The sequence below is a fragment of the Mycteria americana genome, chromosome 7 (assembly GCF_035582795.1).
Source record: "Mycteria americana isolate JAX WOST 10 ecotype Jacksonville Zoo and Gardens chromosome 7, USCA_MyAme_1.0, whole genome shotgun sequence".
NCBI lineage: Eukaryota > Metazoa > Chordata > Aves > Ciconiiformes > Ciconiidae > Mycteria > Mycteria americana.
Genome location: NC_134371.1, coordinates 40,048,393 through 40,065,174, shown reverse-complemented (window position 1 = coordinate 40,065,174; position 16,782 = coordinate 40,048,393). Strand labels below are relative to the sequence as shown.

The 16,782-nt window shown below is 41.8% G+C and overlaps 2 protein-coding genes across 10 annotated transcripts in view; one reads left to right on the top strand and one right to left on the bottom strand.

The window, feature by feature from the left end:
* Positions 1-16,782, top strand: part of KLHL20 (kelch like family member 20) — a 32,687-nt gene that overhangs the window by 15,572 nt on the left and 333 nt on the right. For 6 of the 9 annotated variants that reach the window (XM_075507990.1, XM_075507983.1, XM_075507986.1 and 3 more), the window contains 8 exons: positions 569-663; positions 1,877-1,992; positions 2,366-2,549; positions 3,753-3,896; positions 4,101-4,234; positions 4,844-5,052; positions 6,693-6,799; positions 8,896-8,976. In XM_075507990.1, the coding sequence (XP_075364105.1) occupies positions 569-663; positions 1,877-1,992; positions 2,366-2,549; positions 3,753-3,896; positions 4,101-4,234; positions 4,844-5,052; positions 6,693-6,799; positions 8,896-8,976 (1,070 nt within the window). The other 3 variants (XM_075507989.1, XM_075507985.1, XM_075507988.1) reach the window with 2 other exon arrangements.
* Positions 12,058-16,554, bottom strand: CENPL (centromere protein L). The gene is made up of 4 exons (XM_075507991.1): positions 16,373-16,554; positions 15,794-16,045; positions 14,500-15,042; positions 12,058-13,093 (listed from the first exon to the last, which is right to left on the bottom strand). The coding sequence occupies exons 1-4, from the start codon at positions 16,508-16,510 to the stop codon at positions 13,022-13,024; spliced, it is 1,005 nt and encodes a 334-aa protein (XP_075364106.1). The 5' UTR covers positions 16,511-16,554; the 3' UTR covers positions 12,058-13,021.

Sequence of the window (16,782 nt, the reverse complement as noted above, 5' to 3'; positions counted from 1 at the left end):
TTTGAAAATTATTTTAAGTAAACAAACCAAACCAGAAAAGCCTGCTGTTCTCAAGGTAGCTTTTAATGCTCTTATAACTGTGTGCCTTTTTAGGCCCCTCTGTCTATACCTGCTTACGCCTGTAAATTCTAAACCGTTGTGAAAGGCATGTTATATGTTATTGTTCATTTACTGCACAATACCGGTCACATTTAAGAGAGCTAAATGGTTGATAAAACTTCTAACTAAACTAGTGTTTCAGGCAGATGTATTGACATCTGTAATTTTGTAAAGGTTTTCAATTGTGACCTTGTTTTCAGCTGTTAATAAATCCAGTGGATTGTCCCCTTTCAAAGACTGATTTTCTGCTGGGTATCTAAATTGATATATTGAAAAGGCAAAGTTGCTGTAAGATGAGCTGCATTTAACTAAAATGCCAGGGTTTGGGTTTGTAAATGACCATGCATGTTTGCCAGAGGAATTATTAACTTTTTATCAAAACTTGTTAGCCACTATTGTTTTCCATTTGGCTTCTTGTATCTCTGTGGGTATATGTGGTTTACCATATATGTTCTGTTTTGTATTTTAGGTCCTGCAGCATGTCCGTCTACCGCTGCTGAGTCCCAAGTTTCTTGTGGGTACAGTGGGCTCTGATCCGCTTATTAAGAGTGATGAGGAATGCCGGTAAATCTATTCATTGGTTTACAGAATTGGATTTTGTTGTATTTGGGTGCCTTATTTGCATCTGTTTGCTAAAACTGTGCTGATTTGTCAGTGGTAAATGGGTGACAGCTCACAATTTCCTCTTTTTCAACTGGGAGGAGCAGAGATGCAAGAAAAAGTGTTTACTATTTGCATAATAGTCAATAGTGTACCCTAGAAGTGTGTTTGTTCTTTCAAGTTTTCAGTGAAATAGTAAACTTTGAGTGCACAGTTTGACTGTTGGTAAAATACCCTTCAGTGTATTGTTTTCCATTTCACCTTTTTTGTTTCTCTAGTCATGGCCTTTCATTACAGCTTACCACTTGCATGGCATTCATGATCTTGTTAGGACTTAAAGTAGTTTTTCTATGTAAAAAGTCTGCACTTTGATAATTGAATTGGACTCTGGGATTAGAGTCAGCTATTTTCCACAATGGAGGGGAAACTGTTATTTCCTTCTCTTACGGTATGAGTCTCACCTTTCTAGTTCTACAGAGTTCTGTATCATCTATAGAGCACGCAATTTTTCGTGTTGTACTTAATGTAAAAAAGTTCAGGGGATAGGCTATACTGTTTTCTTCCTGAATAAGCATTCATAGTGGGGGAATTCCACATTTGTAGAGGGAAGGAGGACTTTTTTTTCTTTTTTGTTTTGTTCAAGGGTTTGGAATATTAGGATTAGTCCAGGTGTCAAGTCATGAATGGATGGACAGTGTGAGCTGGCCAGAGCTGATGGAGAAAATATTCATCAGAAGGGTACTATCTCCATCTGTTGGTTGTGTGTGTGTATTATGTATTTGTGTGCTTTTCAACTCCTGATTTGTTCCTAGACAAAAGAACTAATTGTTAAGTTTTAGCTTGAGGCAGTCTGGGTTTTTCTTTTCTGCATAGTAAGCCTGACAAATCTCTTGTCACAGTTTTTTATCAGTCTTTATAGCAAGCAATATCTATTATTAACTGTGGCCAAATTGATACTGGTCTACTGCTGTCACTGCATAAATGACTTGTAAACAACTGATGAGGATTTAGGTGACAGTATATGTTTTAACTAGACCTGTTCATGCATTTATGTGATTTGTGAATACCTGAAGCGCATGACTAGTGCTGGCTGCTCTTGCCATTGGTTTTGATTCATACCTTCCTGAGACTGGTATCAGGTGAACTTTGGGGATTGATGTTTTCCTGTCTTGCACAGGGATCTAGTGGATGAAGCTAAAAACTATCTGCTGTTGCCCCAAGAGCGGCCACTGATGCAAGGACCAAGAACTAGACCACGCAAACCCATACGCTGTGGAGAAGTGCTCTTTGCAGGTATGTATAGCTCCTGCTGGCTTAGGTCAGGAGATTCAAGTCTGGCTCTTCTGGTGATAGTGCTTCCATAAGACTAGTCTTTACAACATATTTCTCAAGTGACCTGTGCATTAATATTTGGAGATTTCAGTTAACTTCCACTTTCTTACTTGTGATTTCTTTGGTCCTATGAATGCCACAGTACTTCCAAACTTACGCTAATCCTCTTGAAAATCACATTCTGTCTTCTAATTATAATCCTCAGAATGAGTAACTCGGAGATGGGGCTACTGGGCTAAGGCTGACAAAGTCCAGAGGGATTATTTGTACCAGGCACACGTACAGTATGTGAGATGAGTATTATGATGATATTTCTTGTGTTTGGTTCCTACAGTGGGGGGCTGGTGTAGCGGGGATGCAATTTCCAGTGTTGAGCGCTATGACCCTCAAACCAATGAGTGGCGGATGGTGGCTTCCATGAGCAAAAGACGCTGTGGTGTTGGAGTCAGTGTTCTGGATGATCTCCTCTATGCTGTGGGAGGCCATGATGGTTCCTCTTATCTTAACAGTGTAGAAAGGTAGGTCTCCATGAGGCCAATATGCAAAATGTTAACTCTGAATGTTTAGACCTGGGTGCAGCCTCTTAAAAATGAGTTCATTTTGCCAGCTGTGTTCTTTTTCTGCTGAAAACCTGAAATCTATATTACATGTTATCTACATTTCCTCCTCCCTTGCATACCCAATTGTGGGTATGCACAATATTGTGTTGTTTTACTGCTGAACTAGGACTTCAAGAATAACAGCTTATGTCATGTTATCCCCAGTTTTAATGAGACAAGATGTAGCCTTGGTTATAAGGCACATGTAAGAGATGGGTCTGGGTATAATTGATGGGAGGAGTGATGATCCTGGTTAACCTTCTTTGCAATTGCTGGCTTGTTTTTAACATTGTTGAGGAAGGTGAGGTTACAGTAAGCATTTCTTAGATGTTGAAGGAAAGATCCTGGAGTTTTATTGTGGAGTGGTAACTAGAGAATTAAGGAACCTTGGCACTTATACAGAAGAAAGAAAATAGGTCGGTTCTAGACCTGTGAAAGACGTAAGTCAAACCAGCTTTGCCAAGCTTCCTGTTTCTGGGAGCTGCATATGGCAATTCTCATGCCTAAAAGCCACATGACTCAAGCACTCCTGGTACTCTAAATCTTGGCCCTATAACAAATCCAATGAGCTATACAAATATGTCCTTTCTCCTCAAGTTTCCCCTTCTTCCCATGTATATCCTTGCATACTCCCAGCTTCCCAAATCATTACCCTAGCCTTACATCTCCCACGTCCTGCACTTTTCTGCTATGCACCGTATTTCCTTGTCTCTGGATTCCCAAGTCCATCTGGTTCTTTCGTGTTTTATCTTGAAGTGCAGGTCCCAGTGCTGGCGAGTTCTTGTGTGAATTGCAGAGAACATACAGCAGAGTAACTGTGGCTGCTGCTTTTTGCATAGATGCAAGTTACCACATCAGCCAGTCCCTAGTAACCTGCTGTCTTGTGAACCTGAACCTTTGATCTTCAGTTTTGAATCATCTCAAGCTGCAGTTTGAACGTCCCTGGAATAACATGTATTGGATGCTTTATGCCACTTCAGGGGTTTTATCCAACTTACAAATAGCTGTGTTGCAGTTTAAGCTCAAGATAGGCAAGTTTCACTGCCTTAGTAGTTCCCAGGCACGGGGGAGTCTGAAGCATACCTAGACAAGCAATTTGTGCTGTTTGGTGTGTTCTTCTAGGTATGATCCAAAGACCAATCAGTGGAGCAGTGATGTGGCCCCCACCAGCACCTGCAGGACCAGTGTTGGAGTAGCAGTTCTTGGGGGCTACCTCTATGCTGTGGGTGGCCAGGATGGTGTCTCTTGTCTCAACATTGTGGAAAGGTACTTTTTAATTTAAAAAAAAAAAAAAAAAAGTGGGGCACAGGGAGAAGAGGGTCTCTGAGAAGGTGCAGATGAGCTGGAGGGAAGGTAAGTGCTGTACAAATCTTATGGGGATTTTTGTTTGGAGAGAGTAAGGTCAGTCATCCTTCCCCTTTGTGAAGATGTCAACACTTCAATAAGCTTCAGTGTTTGTTCTTTCGCCAGGTATGATCCCAAAGAAAACAAATGGACTCGAGTGGCTTCCATGAGCACCAGGCGCCTGGGAGTTGCAGTGGCTGTGCTAGGGGGCTTCCTCTATGCTGTGGGAGGCTCTGATGGGACTTCTCCTCTCAATACTGGTATGCCTTTTGCTGTCCCTCATTGCAGTCGGCACTTGTCATTGTCTTGTTTGTCCTTAGTGTCCCCAGATGGCTGTTGAATAGTCATCAGTTTGCTGTATTTTTTCCTCCTTTAAATGTGATTTTTACCATATATTAATTCACTCTCTAGGCTTGTGAGCCCCTATTACCTGGTTATGTGTAATTTTTTTTCTTTCTCAATGCTGCATTTGGCAGTGTGTCCTGAATAAAGTACTTTGATCATTTGCATAACAGTTGCAAGCACATCTTTTTTTCCTGCAGTAGCCCCTTTCTGCTGTAGGAAGGAGGGTGCCAAAGGTAGAACTACTGCAAGATGGTAATGCAGGTCAGTTTGTAGCATTGCCAGCTCACTCTTCAGTGAAGATGCTGAATGTGATTCACTTTGTGTAGGACTGGGAAGAGAATAGCAAGCCTTCTGTAGAAGAAAAGCATTAGAGAGAGAGGTAACAAACTGGTTCATCGTATTTTTGGTGTGTGGAAATTGCAGTGTCTTTACAGATTGAGCAGTACTTTGGATGCAGGTTCAAAAGTGCTTACTGCCACTGACTGCCAACCCTGTTGTCCAAAGATGTATCGTTTTCTCTGCAGTGGAACGCTACAATCCCCAGGAGAACCGCTGGCACACAATTGCACCCATGGGGACAAGGAGGAAGCACCTGGGCTGTGCGGTATACCAAGATATGATATATGCTGTGGGAGGCAGAGATGATACAACAGAGCTCAGTAGTGCTGAGAGATACAACCCTCGAACCAACCAGTGGTCTCCTGTTGTGGCCATGACATCCCGCCGAAGTGGAGTGAGTTTGGCTTAGTTTGCTTGCTTATACTATACATAATCACATGGTGAGAGCACAGGGTGGTGTCATATTGGGAGGTTTCTCTCTTACTTCCTCTGTACCTTCACTTTTCTTCTGCGAGGGGAAAGGTTTGCAAAAATTCAAAGCTCTTTAGCAAGACTAGAGAATGAAGTGGTAGTCATGTCATGCCATAGACAGCTGTTTAACATGCCTGAGGATGGGGAAATGGAGTCATTTGAGGGTCTCTTTTAATAGTTTTGATCCCTTATACAGAGTCAACTACTTAGGCCTGAAACAGAGGAGTTCTTTAGTTTTTTACTTGGTGAAGTAGCCATACTTGGCATGAGATACTGTTAGAGAATACTATCAAAATGAATACCTGGGTCTCATCCTGCAATGCACTTTGGATTAATTAGGAGGTGAATGTACCTACTTGCCCAGAAGAAAGTGCTGGGAATCTAGGCAAGTGTGTGTTTAGATACAAACTTCCAGCAAAGTCTTGTCATTGCCTTGAGATGTGTGGGAACAGGCTTTCTGGGCTTTCACTTAGAGTGTTACCTCTCTTCACTGAATCCTGTTGAGTATGGGGAGTGACAGCATGTTCTCATCAACTGCTAATCTTCCTGCTTTTTGTAGACATGTGAAGAAAAGATTAACATAGTGTTTTAAGTAGTCATCGTGTTTGGGCAGATGCAAATGTTATGAATATTTATCATTGGATACTGGATTATATAGTAAAGAGTGGATTAATTCTGTCTGTCTGTTAGTATTTCAGTGTCTGGTGAGGAAAGTATGAATCATAATTTGAGCAACTACTGGTTTTGGAGGCAGAGAATACGTATTTGTTTCCATCCGCAAAGCATATAGTACAGTATCCCAACACTCTCCTTTTTAGTTACTGATTAGGCATTGACTTTTCATGAGCTGCTTCTGTATTTGCTTTCTGTAGAAACTGCTAAACAGATGCGTCTGTATCTGAAGCCCTCCTGAGTTTTCTAACTTCCTCAAAGCCAAAACAAGGACCATTTTACATTGTGTTCTTGTCATCTTTTTTTCTGTTATGCCACGAGATGTTTTCACTGGAAGTGATCTTCCTAAACCACAGAACTGTTTGAGATTTCAGTGATTTTGTGCTTCAGCAGGAAGACAAAACAGAAAGGCTGGAGGCCAAGGTGCTTACAGATGGTCCAAGCCCCAGCCCAAGAGGAGCGGGCCAGGAGCTTACGTATGGTTCTCCTAGTTTAAGCAACTGTTCCAGGCTGTAGGCTGGTAGATATTCTGGTGCATGCGTGTTGCACTTGGTGAAGAACTTCAGTCCAGTACATAGTAAGTTTTGGCTGATAAAGGCATAGGTTCTCATGTATCTATTATCGTGCAAGCAGTTCTAGTGCTTGTAGCTGGTAGTAAGGGGAACCTTCTGCTTGTTCTTTAAGAGATTCTCTATTTTGAGATACATATTTAGCTTTTCATGTCTCATTATTTTTTAGGCTATCTTATTTGTCTGCCATCTGTACCACCCCCCCCCCAACTGCCTTTCACCAAACATGGTTATTAAATCCTTTTATTAGTATTTTCATGTTAACCCTTCTTTTCAGGATGTCCCAGCTAAATAGCTACTATCTGTGATGGTTGTTTTGCAGGTTGGCCTCGCAGTGGTGAATGGACAGCTCATGGCAGTGGGCGGTTTTGATGGCACAACGTACTTGAAGACCATTGAGGTGTTTGATCCAGATGCTAACACATGGAGGTAACTGTTAAGTTTGTGAAACAATCAAATAGTGATCTCCAGCTGTAGCTGCTGCTACCTAGCTGGAGCTGTCCCAGCTAAAGTAGAAATGTGAGGTACACCATAACAAAGAACTTGGGTGCGGTAGCCAGCATAATGTTCACATTGTGGCTTGTTGGCTTGCCAACAAGTCTATGAAAGAGAATCATGTTTTGAAAAAATATCCCAATGTGCCATTTACCTACGGCATCCCCTTGTCTATGACTATAGGAGTAGTAGGCAGTTGAGAAACATTTTCTTGCAGATTTCTGCTTGAATTCCAGCCATTGGCTCCCATTTTACTTAAACTGGAGTGAGTTTTCCATAGTCTTTCCCATCTGCGTATCCCGACAGATTTAACCAACACTTAATGAATAAAGTCTCATTGCATCTTTTGCAGGTAGGAAAATGGTGTATAGGTAGGTTATTGAGATCCAGAGAAAATAAATTATTTAGCAGGCTTGTTGGGTAGCAAGCAAAAGGTCATACCAAAACCTAGTTTGACTTTTAAGTGCTGCTTTTGAACATAATAAAAATGGACCACATTGAGAGAGATATACCCCTTCTGTTTATTTTGGGCAGAGACTCTTCAGCTTCCCAACAAAACTAAATTTGCCCTTAGCAGAAGAGCTCACAGCTGGGATGTAGAATTTGGCCTACTCATGTTTTGCTTTCAAGCTGAGGCTCTGATTTCCAGATCCTTTGGGAGGAGCTGAAACAGAACACTTTGAGCATGTGATGTTCTTCCCCTTTAAATGTGCAAGACAGCAATTAGAAGAATTTAATCTGATTTACAAGCTGAGAGAAATACTATGAAATTGTAAAAATGAAATTCTATGAAAAACTATGAAATTCCAAAAATGCGTACTGAGCAGAAAGGCTATTTTTCCTATTTCTTTCCTATTCATAACTACACTTGAAAGCAATTGCCTATATATTTATTCCCAAATCTAATTAGTATAAAATTTCAAGCTCCTGTCTCTATTCTTGCTGCTTTAGTAATCTGGCAGGGGTGGGGAATAGAAAGAAATTAATGTCTTTATTCCTTCCAGCCTAGTAACACTAGTAGATTAACCCTTTCCTGCTGAGATAAGCTGTCATAAGAAGCAGTGAAGGAACTTCCCCTTGTTTGAGTTATGGACAATGCCTTTTGAACTGCTGAGAAAACTAGTTGAGTAGAGAGTAATACATACTTCATATTCTGTAGCTGAATGGTTTCAGCTACTTCCAGTGACAGTAACAATAAGATGTCTAGAATTAGGAGTTACTGCCTGGGCTAGCATTCACAGAAGTTTAGGAGGTTGTTCAAAGTACTAGCTTGTGGGTTTTTTCTCCCACTAAATTTGATATAGCTGATCAACATCTGTGGTCTCCTTTCTTTTGTTTGCTGTATTTCTTGCTCTATGAAGGATATTTTTATTTGTGTAGCCTGACTGAGAAATGCTTCCGACATAATTCGGGTTTAACACATTGCATTCGTAGGAGTTGTTTGAAGAACTTGCTTCTGTTTCTGCCAGCAGACTTCAGTGGCACAGAGAGGAATATGCAGCTGAAGTGAGTGGGATGCTGGAGTCTATAGGGAGCAGATTTCCATATGAAATGCAGGCACCATTTCAGTAACACATTTTTGAGAAATAGATGGTGCTTGGGATGTTTTATATCTTGGTTGGATCAGCTGAATTTAAGGTATTAGAAATATAAAAGAAATTAGTTGAATTGTGAGTAGCAAACCTATCCTTGCTCTTGTGTTACCCAAAATGTAGCCCAAGGTCAGCTACAGCCTGCAAAGTTTTGTTCTATCTTGCACGTTACCAGACAGGGAGAAAGCAAGTGATTACTCAAGTAACAGAAAACTGCGGTGTCAAAACAAGAAGCAGTTTCTGTTTTGAGAGAGAAAGGCATGAGCAAATACAGCTGTTTACCTTGGAAGTATATAAAATGACTGCTACCCAACTTACTTGTCATGGTTTGCTTTAACCAGAGGTGTAATTGTGTTTACAAGGGCTGGTTCAGTCTTTCCCATGGTAGCTCCATGAAGGAGCTGAACCAGTGTGACCACTGAAACCTTGTCTTTGCAGGTTGTATGGTGGGATGAACTATCGGCGGCTGGGAGGAGGAGTAGGTGTTATCAAAATGACACACTGTGAATCCCATATATGGTAAGCATCAAGAGGGAGGGAGACCCCTTGGTTCTCATTCCTAGAAAAACTGAAGAGACTTGTTGACACTGGACCTCTTTGCAGCTCTAGTATGAACAGCCTAGATCCAATGTAACTCTTTGCCAGTGACTCTTTCTATGGAATTATAAAAATAACTTCTGTGAGTGTGCCCAAAGGGAGACCACGTTGTCAGACTCCAGGGAACCACTGGACAAAAGTAGAAATGTTGCTTATGTCCGTATTTTTTCTAAATAGTCTACATTTTTGAATAAACCAAACTGTAAAAGTTATTGTAGCGTAAACATTCTGATGTAGAGACCACGTGCTATACTGGGATTCTGGCAAGGAGGAGGGTTTCCTACTTTCCCTCCTGCTGTGAGCAGTGGATGTGGCAGCTGTGTGGTGGGCGAAAGAGGAAAGTGATACAGAAAACATTGCTTTTTGCCTTATTTACAGAGAGCTTCAAAAAAAGTACTTGACCTGCAAGGTGCCACCTTTGCACAGAAGCTTTTCTGTGCACAGAGTATATTTATTTTTTCATTTAATTTGTATCATGTATTTTCTTTGTATCGCTCACAGCGATAATTCCAGCTTTTTATATACATATATGTGTGCATATATATATGTATTTTATATATATATATATGTATGTGTGCGTGTGCAATTTGAGTTTTGACAAGCTGGTGGTTAGGGCAGGGCTATGTCCTGCCAGCTATTGTGGTTCCAACCCTTGTGGTATGTTTTAGGGTCTCTTAGAGTACAGGAGAGCTGTGAGGATGGGTGCCCTGAGTATCTTTTCAGTCTTGCTGGAGGCAAGAAGTAGAACTGGAACTCTCATCTATCGACTGAATCAGTGAAATGCCCAAAAAGGGTGAGAGTGAAAAGGATTTCAAATGATGCCTTTTTACTGTACAGTGTATGGTACGAAAGTTCAGCTTTCATCTCTCCCCTCCCCTGTATATGAACCTAGAAACAACTAGTTGTTGCTTAATTATAAAAACCTTTTTCTCACGTTGCCTGCTACATAGCAGTTCCTGTCTGAAGCTGGGACACAGGTATCATCTGTTAGTTCTGACTAGCCTAGGTCAACCCTCACTTTCAGGTTCTGGCTAGAATGGCAGACCCGCAGTCAGCTCCTGCTGAAAAAAGCTTAAACCAGCATCATCTTAGCTGCCCTCCTGCCTCTTGTCTGTGTCTTTAGAATTCCTGTTGTAAAACACTGACCATGATGAGATGGTAACCTCCCTTTTAGTGATTTTTATGCACCTTGCCTGTGTTTGTTTAGAGCAGGGAAAGGTATGAGGCTCATTAAAGAGTTTGGAGGGGAGGGACTGTTTGCTGGCACTGTGAGTAACTGTCATGTTTCAGTGACTGCAGAGGCACCCAGTGGTGGGGGGAGAGGAAGGAAGAACTCTAGACTCAAAGGTTCTGATATGTTTGTACTGTAATTTCTATTCAGTATGACAGAATAACCTTTTGCACCTGATACAACTTTGGACCTTACTAAATCTGATTTTAAAAGAGTAAGAGGACTAAATTCTTGAGATGTAAAAGGCAGTGCTGACATCTTAAATTCTTTAACTTCATAGTTTGATTCATGTAACTCAGCATTTTAATGTGCTTGAATATAGTAAAAATTACACTACAGTAATAAATGGGTCATTGAAAATTTTTTAAAGTCCCTTTTCCCCTAAAGGTTGGTATTCTTGTGTTTACATATGACGATCATTTGCACCTTTACAAGGAAGACAAGTATTCTGTAAACAAATGTTTACATGTATCATTTATGCTTTTTTCTAGCATGAGTAACTTGTATAAATAGTGCTATCTTAATAAATTTCTTCTATGCTGTTCTTTGTTTGTTCCTTTGGGTGAAAGCAGTGGACTATGCTTTTGTATAGTTTGTGTGGACATAGATGCTGGGGTTTGGGTTTGTTTGTTTTTTTTTTTTCAGATACCAGTCCAAGTAAAATTGGCTTAAAAGTCTGCTGTTTGGTATTACTCTCAATTGTATAGAAGCATGTCATTCAGAACCAGCTTTTTCTGGAAGAAAGTATTTGTACTATCTGGCTAAATCTAGATCTGTTCACTTAACTGCAGTTACCAATGAGGGCTATACCCCACTTTGCAGATAAGCATATAAAAAAAAAAGTAGCTTTTCATCCCAGCAATACCTTACAGCTAGGCTGTAGTAGATACCACACATACATAGCAAAGCATCACTCTTGAAACCTGAGTAGGGCTGTAGTTCATATACATACTCCTCTGGAGTTTTATATGCTATTAGTCTATGTTCTTAAGGCAAGGAAGAGGTTAAGAGAGGCTATATGGCATTTAGTTTTTTTAGGGATTATTTATGCAAAGTTGTTGGAAAAGAGCTGAGGATTAGATTTAAAGCCAAATCGAATCTGAGTTGTCAAATCAAACACAGGTGCCAGTTATGTCAGACCTCCTACTCCTGCTTTACCCAGTGTTGTTCTGAATTGAGAGAGCAAACTTTGTCTAAGATGCTTCATAAAAGGAGACTAAAGCACCAGAAGTGATAGTTTAAATAGCTGCTGAGCTGTCAAGACCTTCAAAAGATTGCTTAGCTGCTTCTACCAGGGTAAGAGCTACCACTGGAACCTTTACAAGCAAAAATAATCCCTCTTCAACTAGTAAACAAAAACTAAATACAATTGCATGCTTCTCTGGCTAATTCTGGAAATAGATTATTAAAAGTAGATTAGGAATTAGGCATGCAATTATGTCATTAGCAGTTACATGTTTGTATGGCTGGTTCATGTCAATGTTGCTGGGGAGAAGAAAGAACAATGTCTTTAGTGACAGCTGACATAAATCCTAAAACGATGTGGTTGGGCAAATAAGGGAAAACTTACATCCCTGCCTAGGGGAAGGTCACAGCACAAACTCATCAGACCTTAGAGATGCTGCACAAGTATGAAGCCATTACATGTGAATCATATAGGAAACTAGACTTTAAATTTTGCTGCTCAGATAATTATTTAGTAGGTAATAAATAGTAGCTTAGTCAGGTAAGCTATAGTTGGAAATAAGCACCACACAAAGTATATATTTAATCAGGCATAGGTGGTCTTTATTTTGCTCAAGACCAATCTATTGGCAAAAGATGGTAAATACTTTCTTTACTTAGTACTGTAATACAAAAATCATAACATGTACTAACTCTACTTCCTTTCTGCTCATCTAAGGTATAGCCAGGCACTGTGCACTAGCTCTCTGAACTCCTACCTGCTGTAGAAGGGAGAGATCTAGTATAAAATTTTAGCACCCATAGCTCCAACCCCAAGAGCTCTCTGGCCTACAAGATTACATCCAAGATGACAAACATCAGGCAAAGCATAGTGAATATCTAGCTTATATGCAGACCTCAATTTCCTATGTATTAACTTGCCTGAGAGGACCAACAGGCTGGACACACAAGGCAGTTGTCATTCTCATGCTGTTCACCTTAGCCCAACTGGGACACAGATGAATACTTTTGACCATTACCAACTGTCCTTAGCAAGCTAGAAAGGAAGTTAAGAGACCTGAACTTTTCTGCCCTGGGTTGTAGAGCATGCACCCTTTCGCAGGTGTGCTTGACTTTGCATTTAGACTGGCCCCAGAGTAGTCACAGTTTGGCTAAGGTTAGGCTATCTAGTTAAGTGAAAACCAACCTGGTATTTGAAACAACAGAAATACCTTTCAATAAGTTGCATCCAAGAATTTGCAAAGTTTATCTCCTAGCCCCTGGCTGATATCTATACATAAATGAACAGTGACTATGATAAAACAAAGATGCTTAATAAGCTATTAGAAGTTTGTACTGTAGCCCTTCTTTAGGCCAAAATGTCTGCTTGTCTTTGCTGTGCATGACATTGAATTACAGCTAGTTATGGAGTTGAGTGCAGGAGTTAGTCCAACTTTGGACAGCCAGCATGAAAGGAAAGAAGATGCTGCAGGAGTGAGTTTCCAATCAGTTTCTCAGCATATATCTTCCAACAGTAAGCCTTTTTAACATGAAGATTTGCTGAAATGACTCTCACTGTATCTGAGAGATTGCTAGTTCAGTCAGTAGCATCAGCACTCCAGTTAGGTATCGGCTTTGTAGAAACTGTAAGAAAGAAAAAAGCACATCAAAACAAAAATTGCAGTTACCAGATTTCCACACCCTTAAATGGTTGGAAACCAACTACCATGTGTTCCATGTGATTAGCCAGTTTCTCTGTTGTTGTTTGCAAGGTACCTTTGTTGCTATTTTGACCCTGGATATGGAGAAAACATACATGCCTAGATGCTGCTCCTTTCAGGACCCCTCTGACTTCTGCTCCTGTCCCATGTGAATCAGGGTACTCGAGAAATGTCCTGGTCCTACTCCAGCTTTTTGGAAGGGGAGAAGCCTAGCACTTCCACTCCTTTGGCTACCTCCCTCCTCCTGTAAGAAGACAACTATGCCAGTTTCCTTGAATATCCATGTTTTCCCATACTGAATGGGTCTGACTTGAACCCATTATCCCTATTATGGAAGAGCCATAACTGAGTTTACACAAGATACTTCCCAGAAGAGAACTCTTCTTCAGAAAGCCTATTCAGTTGAGTATCTCTTATGTTTACTTACCTGGAACATAAAAAGTTGTTTCAGCCACTTTTAAACTACTACAGGTAAAAACAGGCAATGTAACACTAACATTTAGTGGTTTGCAGTTGTCCTACTGAAGGCCAGAATTGATAAGAGATGCTTCGCAGCAAAGCTTATTTTGTTTCATTTGATGAAAGAAAGGTGCGTGAGTAGGGTCGCAGCTGTAGGCTCTAACATTCCCTCTGTACCCAGAACAATGAAGTCGGCACATCACAGACACACTAAACTTAAGCAATTGCATTTACACAAACTGTTCTTTAACTCAGAAGACCATATTGTATTCCCTGAAGAAACTTCAGGAAGGATTAATCCTCCATGGTTCTAAAGCATATTATTGATACCTCTTATAGGGAGACCAGCACCTTTATGAATAGGGTTACAAGTGAAGTAGTTCCAAGCAAGATGTTTTGACTCTTTAAGATCATCCATCTCTTAGCTCACCCACACACCAGTCATTTCTGCATAGCAGGTTAATTATATTTGTCTTCTGTCTGTGTCTTAATAACTGCCATACTAGAAAGCTAATGAACTTTTTTTTTTTAAGGTTTTTGATCAAGTTCAGGATCTTTTTAAGCCTAAGTTTTGGCCATTGGGCAAAGAAACTTTCCTGTTCATACAGCAGCTAATACACCTATTTCTGGCCCAAGGCTAGGGTTAGTAGCTTCTGCTGCAATACAGTAGTAAAATACTGTATTGATAGCTGCTCCAACACCAGAACTAATTATGGCTAATAAAAGCTGAGGGTTATCACTACCTTCTTGTGGGAAATAATGCATAAGAAACATGAAATCTTAATTTTTAAAATTAAGGCATTTCTAGTCAAGTACAACTATTTTATTTGTCCAGCATTAGTTAGGACAACATGCTACTTAAAACCTCACCTTTATAATCCCATCACAGTGTGCTGAGGCAACTGCTGTAGAAACTTTCACCAGTTTTGTAGCTGACAAGTGGATCTTAAAGTGTCTGTGGAAGTGAGAGTAAAGGCAGTCCATAAAGACATCCACCTCTTCTTGAGTGATCTCTCCTGGAGTTTTTTGGACTGTGTCCCACAGAGCTTTTGCATCCTCTGGATGAATGGCATATGATATATCCAGAGGCTGGGGCAGATGGGGGACAGAGAAAACTAGTTCCATGGCAGACGCAGTTTTGTCCACTTTGCATCCAGTCCACATAGCTGCCATCCAACTGAGATTGAGAGGGCTGATGGCTAAACGGCGGAAGCAGCAGTCAAAAGTCTTCTGAAACCAACTTCCAACAATGGATGTGTAACTCTCTGCCCCATTAGCAAGAAACAAAGGTAAACAAGTGAAGTCCTCTGGCACGTTCTCAGAAAGATCATCTCCAGACACACAGCAGAACCAGCCCAACCATATCAGTTTCTCTTCTGAGTTTTTTGAGGAAGCTGGTGATCTCAAAGAAAGCTGGGATGGGGAAAAGAAGCATTTGAATGCTACTGAGCAAGTTTGACTTTTTTTAGCCAAAGATGGTTTCTGTTTTATAATTTCAAGTGTTTAGTAGAAGATTTTTCTCAGGACCTCACATGCAACATTCTTTTCTGTAAAGCTCATACAGTGATTCAGTCTATCCATTACCTCCCTAAAAGATGTGGGCAATTCTGTTGAAAACAGTGGGAAAACCACTTTTTAATTCATTAGGAACAGTCCTGAAATCTGAGTTTATGCTGCTTAAAAAGGGCCAATCCATGATACATCCTACAACCATTGCCATACTGAACTTGGCATTTCAGTAGCATCTTTCACTTAAGACAAAGCATTTCAGAATTATTAATTAGACTTGAGCTATGGCCAGGAGATAGGATTATACCAACTTTATCCAGGAAGCTAAATAACATGTCTGAGTTCTTGCAGTAAATTGACTGCTGAACTAAAAAATTAGACAAAGATTGCTCCTTCTAGTCTTACTCTGATCTTATCAAAGAGTTGAACTCAAAATTGTAATTAAACATGTCCATTGCTTTATGAGATGTTCTGTTCCAGTTAAAAATGGACAGGACTCACTTTCATTAAATCTTAACAGATACTACAGTAATTATTCTATACAGCTAGGGTTTAGTTTGCTGTTTTGTTTTTTTTTTTTTGAGACAGAGCAAAAGCAACTTGTAAAATGCAAGCCTCAATTATAATTATCAAAACTGCTAAGAAGACCCCTTACCTGCACAAGAATCGCAGCCTGGTCTTGATCACTACCTTTCAGGTCTGGAATGCTGGAGACAGCCACTTTGATGTCCAGCTCAACCCCTATTTCCACTGCCAGTCCTTTCTGCTTCTCGGCAGCAATAAAAGCACTAAGCAGTCTAGCATAATCCCTCAGACGAGTATTAGAGAATCTGTACAGAGGGGTTACACTGTATAAGGTCCACTGCTTGTGTAGTAGAAACGCTGTTCTCCGGGGGTCTGCATTTTCCTAAAAAAAACCCCAAACCAACAAAACAAAAAAAAACCCAAACGAGAAGTATTAAGACCCAACAAACAAGGATAGCTTACCCCTTCAGGGCTTGCAAAGGGACCCCCAGCCCGCGCGGCCCAGGCTCCGTGCCCGAGCAGGGGCGGCTTTCCCGCCTAGCAGCGCCGCGGGAGCGGTGCCGAGCAGGAGACGGCAGCGCTGAGGCGGCGGCGAGTCCCGCGGAGGCGGGAAACGGAGGGGAGCGACCTCGGCCGAGGGGCGAGGGCCGGCGCCGGCGGGCAGCCCGGCTAAGGGGACGGGTAGGCCCCACCACCACCCCGGCCCTACCTGGGAGCGCAGCGCTGGCGGGAGCAGCCGACCGCTGGGGCTGAGCCCGAACTGCCCGTGCGGCCGCCCAAACGGCAGCCCCCGCGACAGCCGCCCGATGCTGGGCAGCGTCCGCACCGCCCCATCCACCGACTCCATGGCCAACACCAGCCCCAGCACCGCTCCCCGCCGGGCGCCGTTTGAACCCCCTTCCCGTCAGCCCCCGCGGCGCGCAGGGCGGGGCGCCGCCCCGGCCGCCATAGTTGTGGCGGGCGGAAGCGGGGGAAGGAGAAGGAGGAGGAGGAGGGAGGCGGCGGCGGCGGCGGCTGGCTGGTAGGGCGGGGGTCCTTCGGCCCGGCTGCCCTGCTGCGGCTTAGGGTGAGGAGACCTTCTCCCGATGAGCGCGGGGGAAGTGGGCCTCACTGTGAGAT

Excerpts from the sequence above, each read along its gene's own strand:
- CENPL (XM_075507991.1), bottom strand. The coding sequence starts at position 16,510 with ATGGAGTCGGTGGATGGGGCGGTGCGGACGCTGCCCAGCATCGGGCGG. Across the intron at positions 16,046-16,372 it reads CGCCAGCGCTGCGCTCCCAG|GAAAATGCAGACCCCCGGAG; the intron begins GTAGGGCCGGGG and ends GGTTTTTTTTAG. Across the intron at positions 15,043-15,793 it reads AGGCTGCGATTCTTGTGCAG|CTTTCTTTGAGATCACCAGC; the intron begins GTAAGGGGTCTT and ends TCCCCATCCCAG.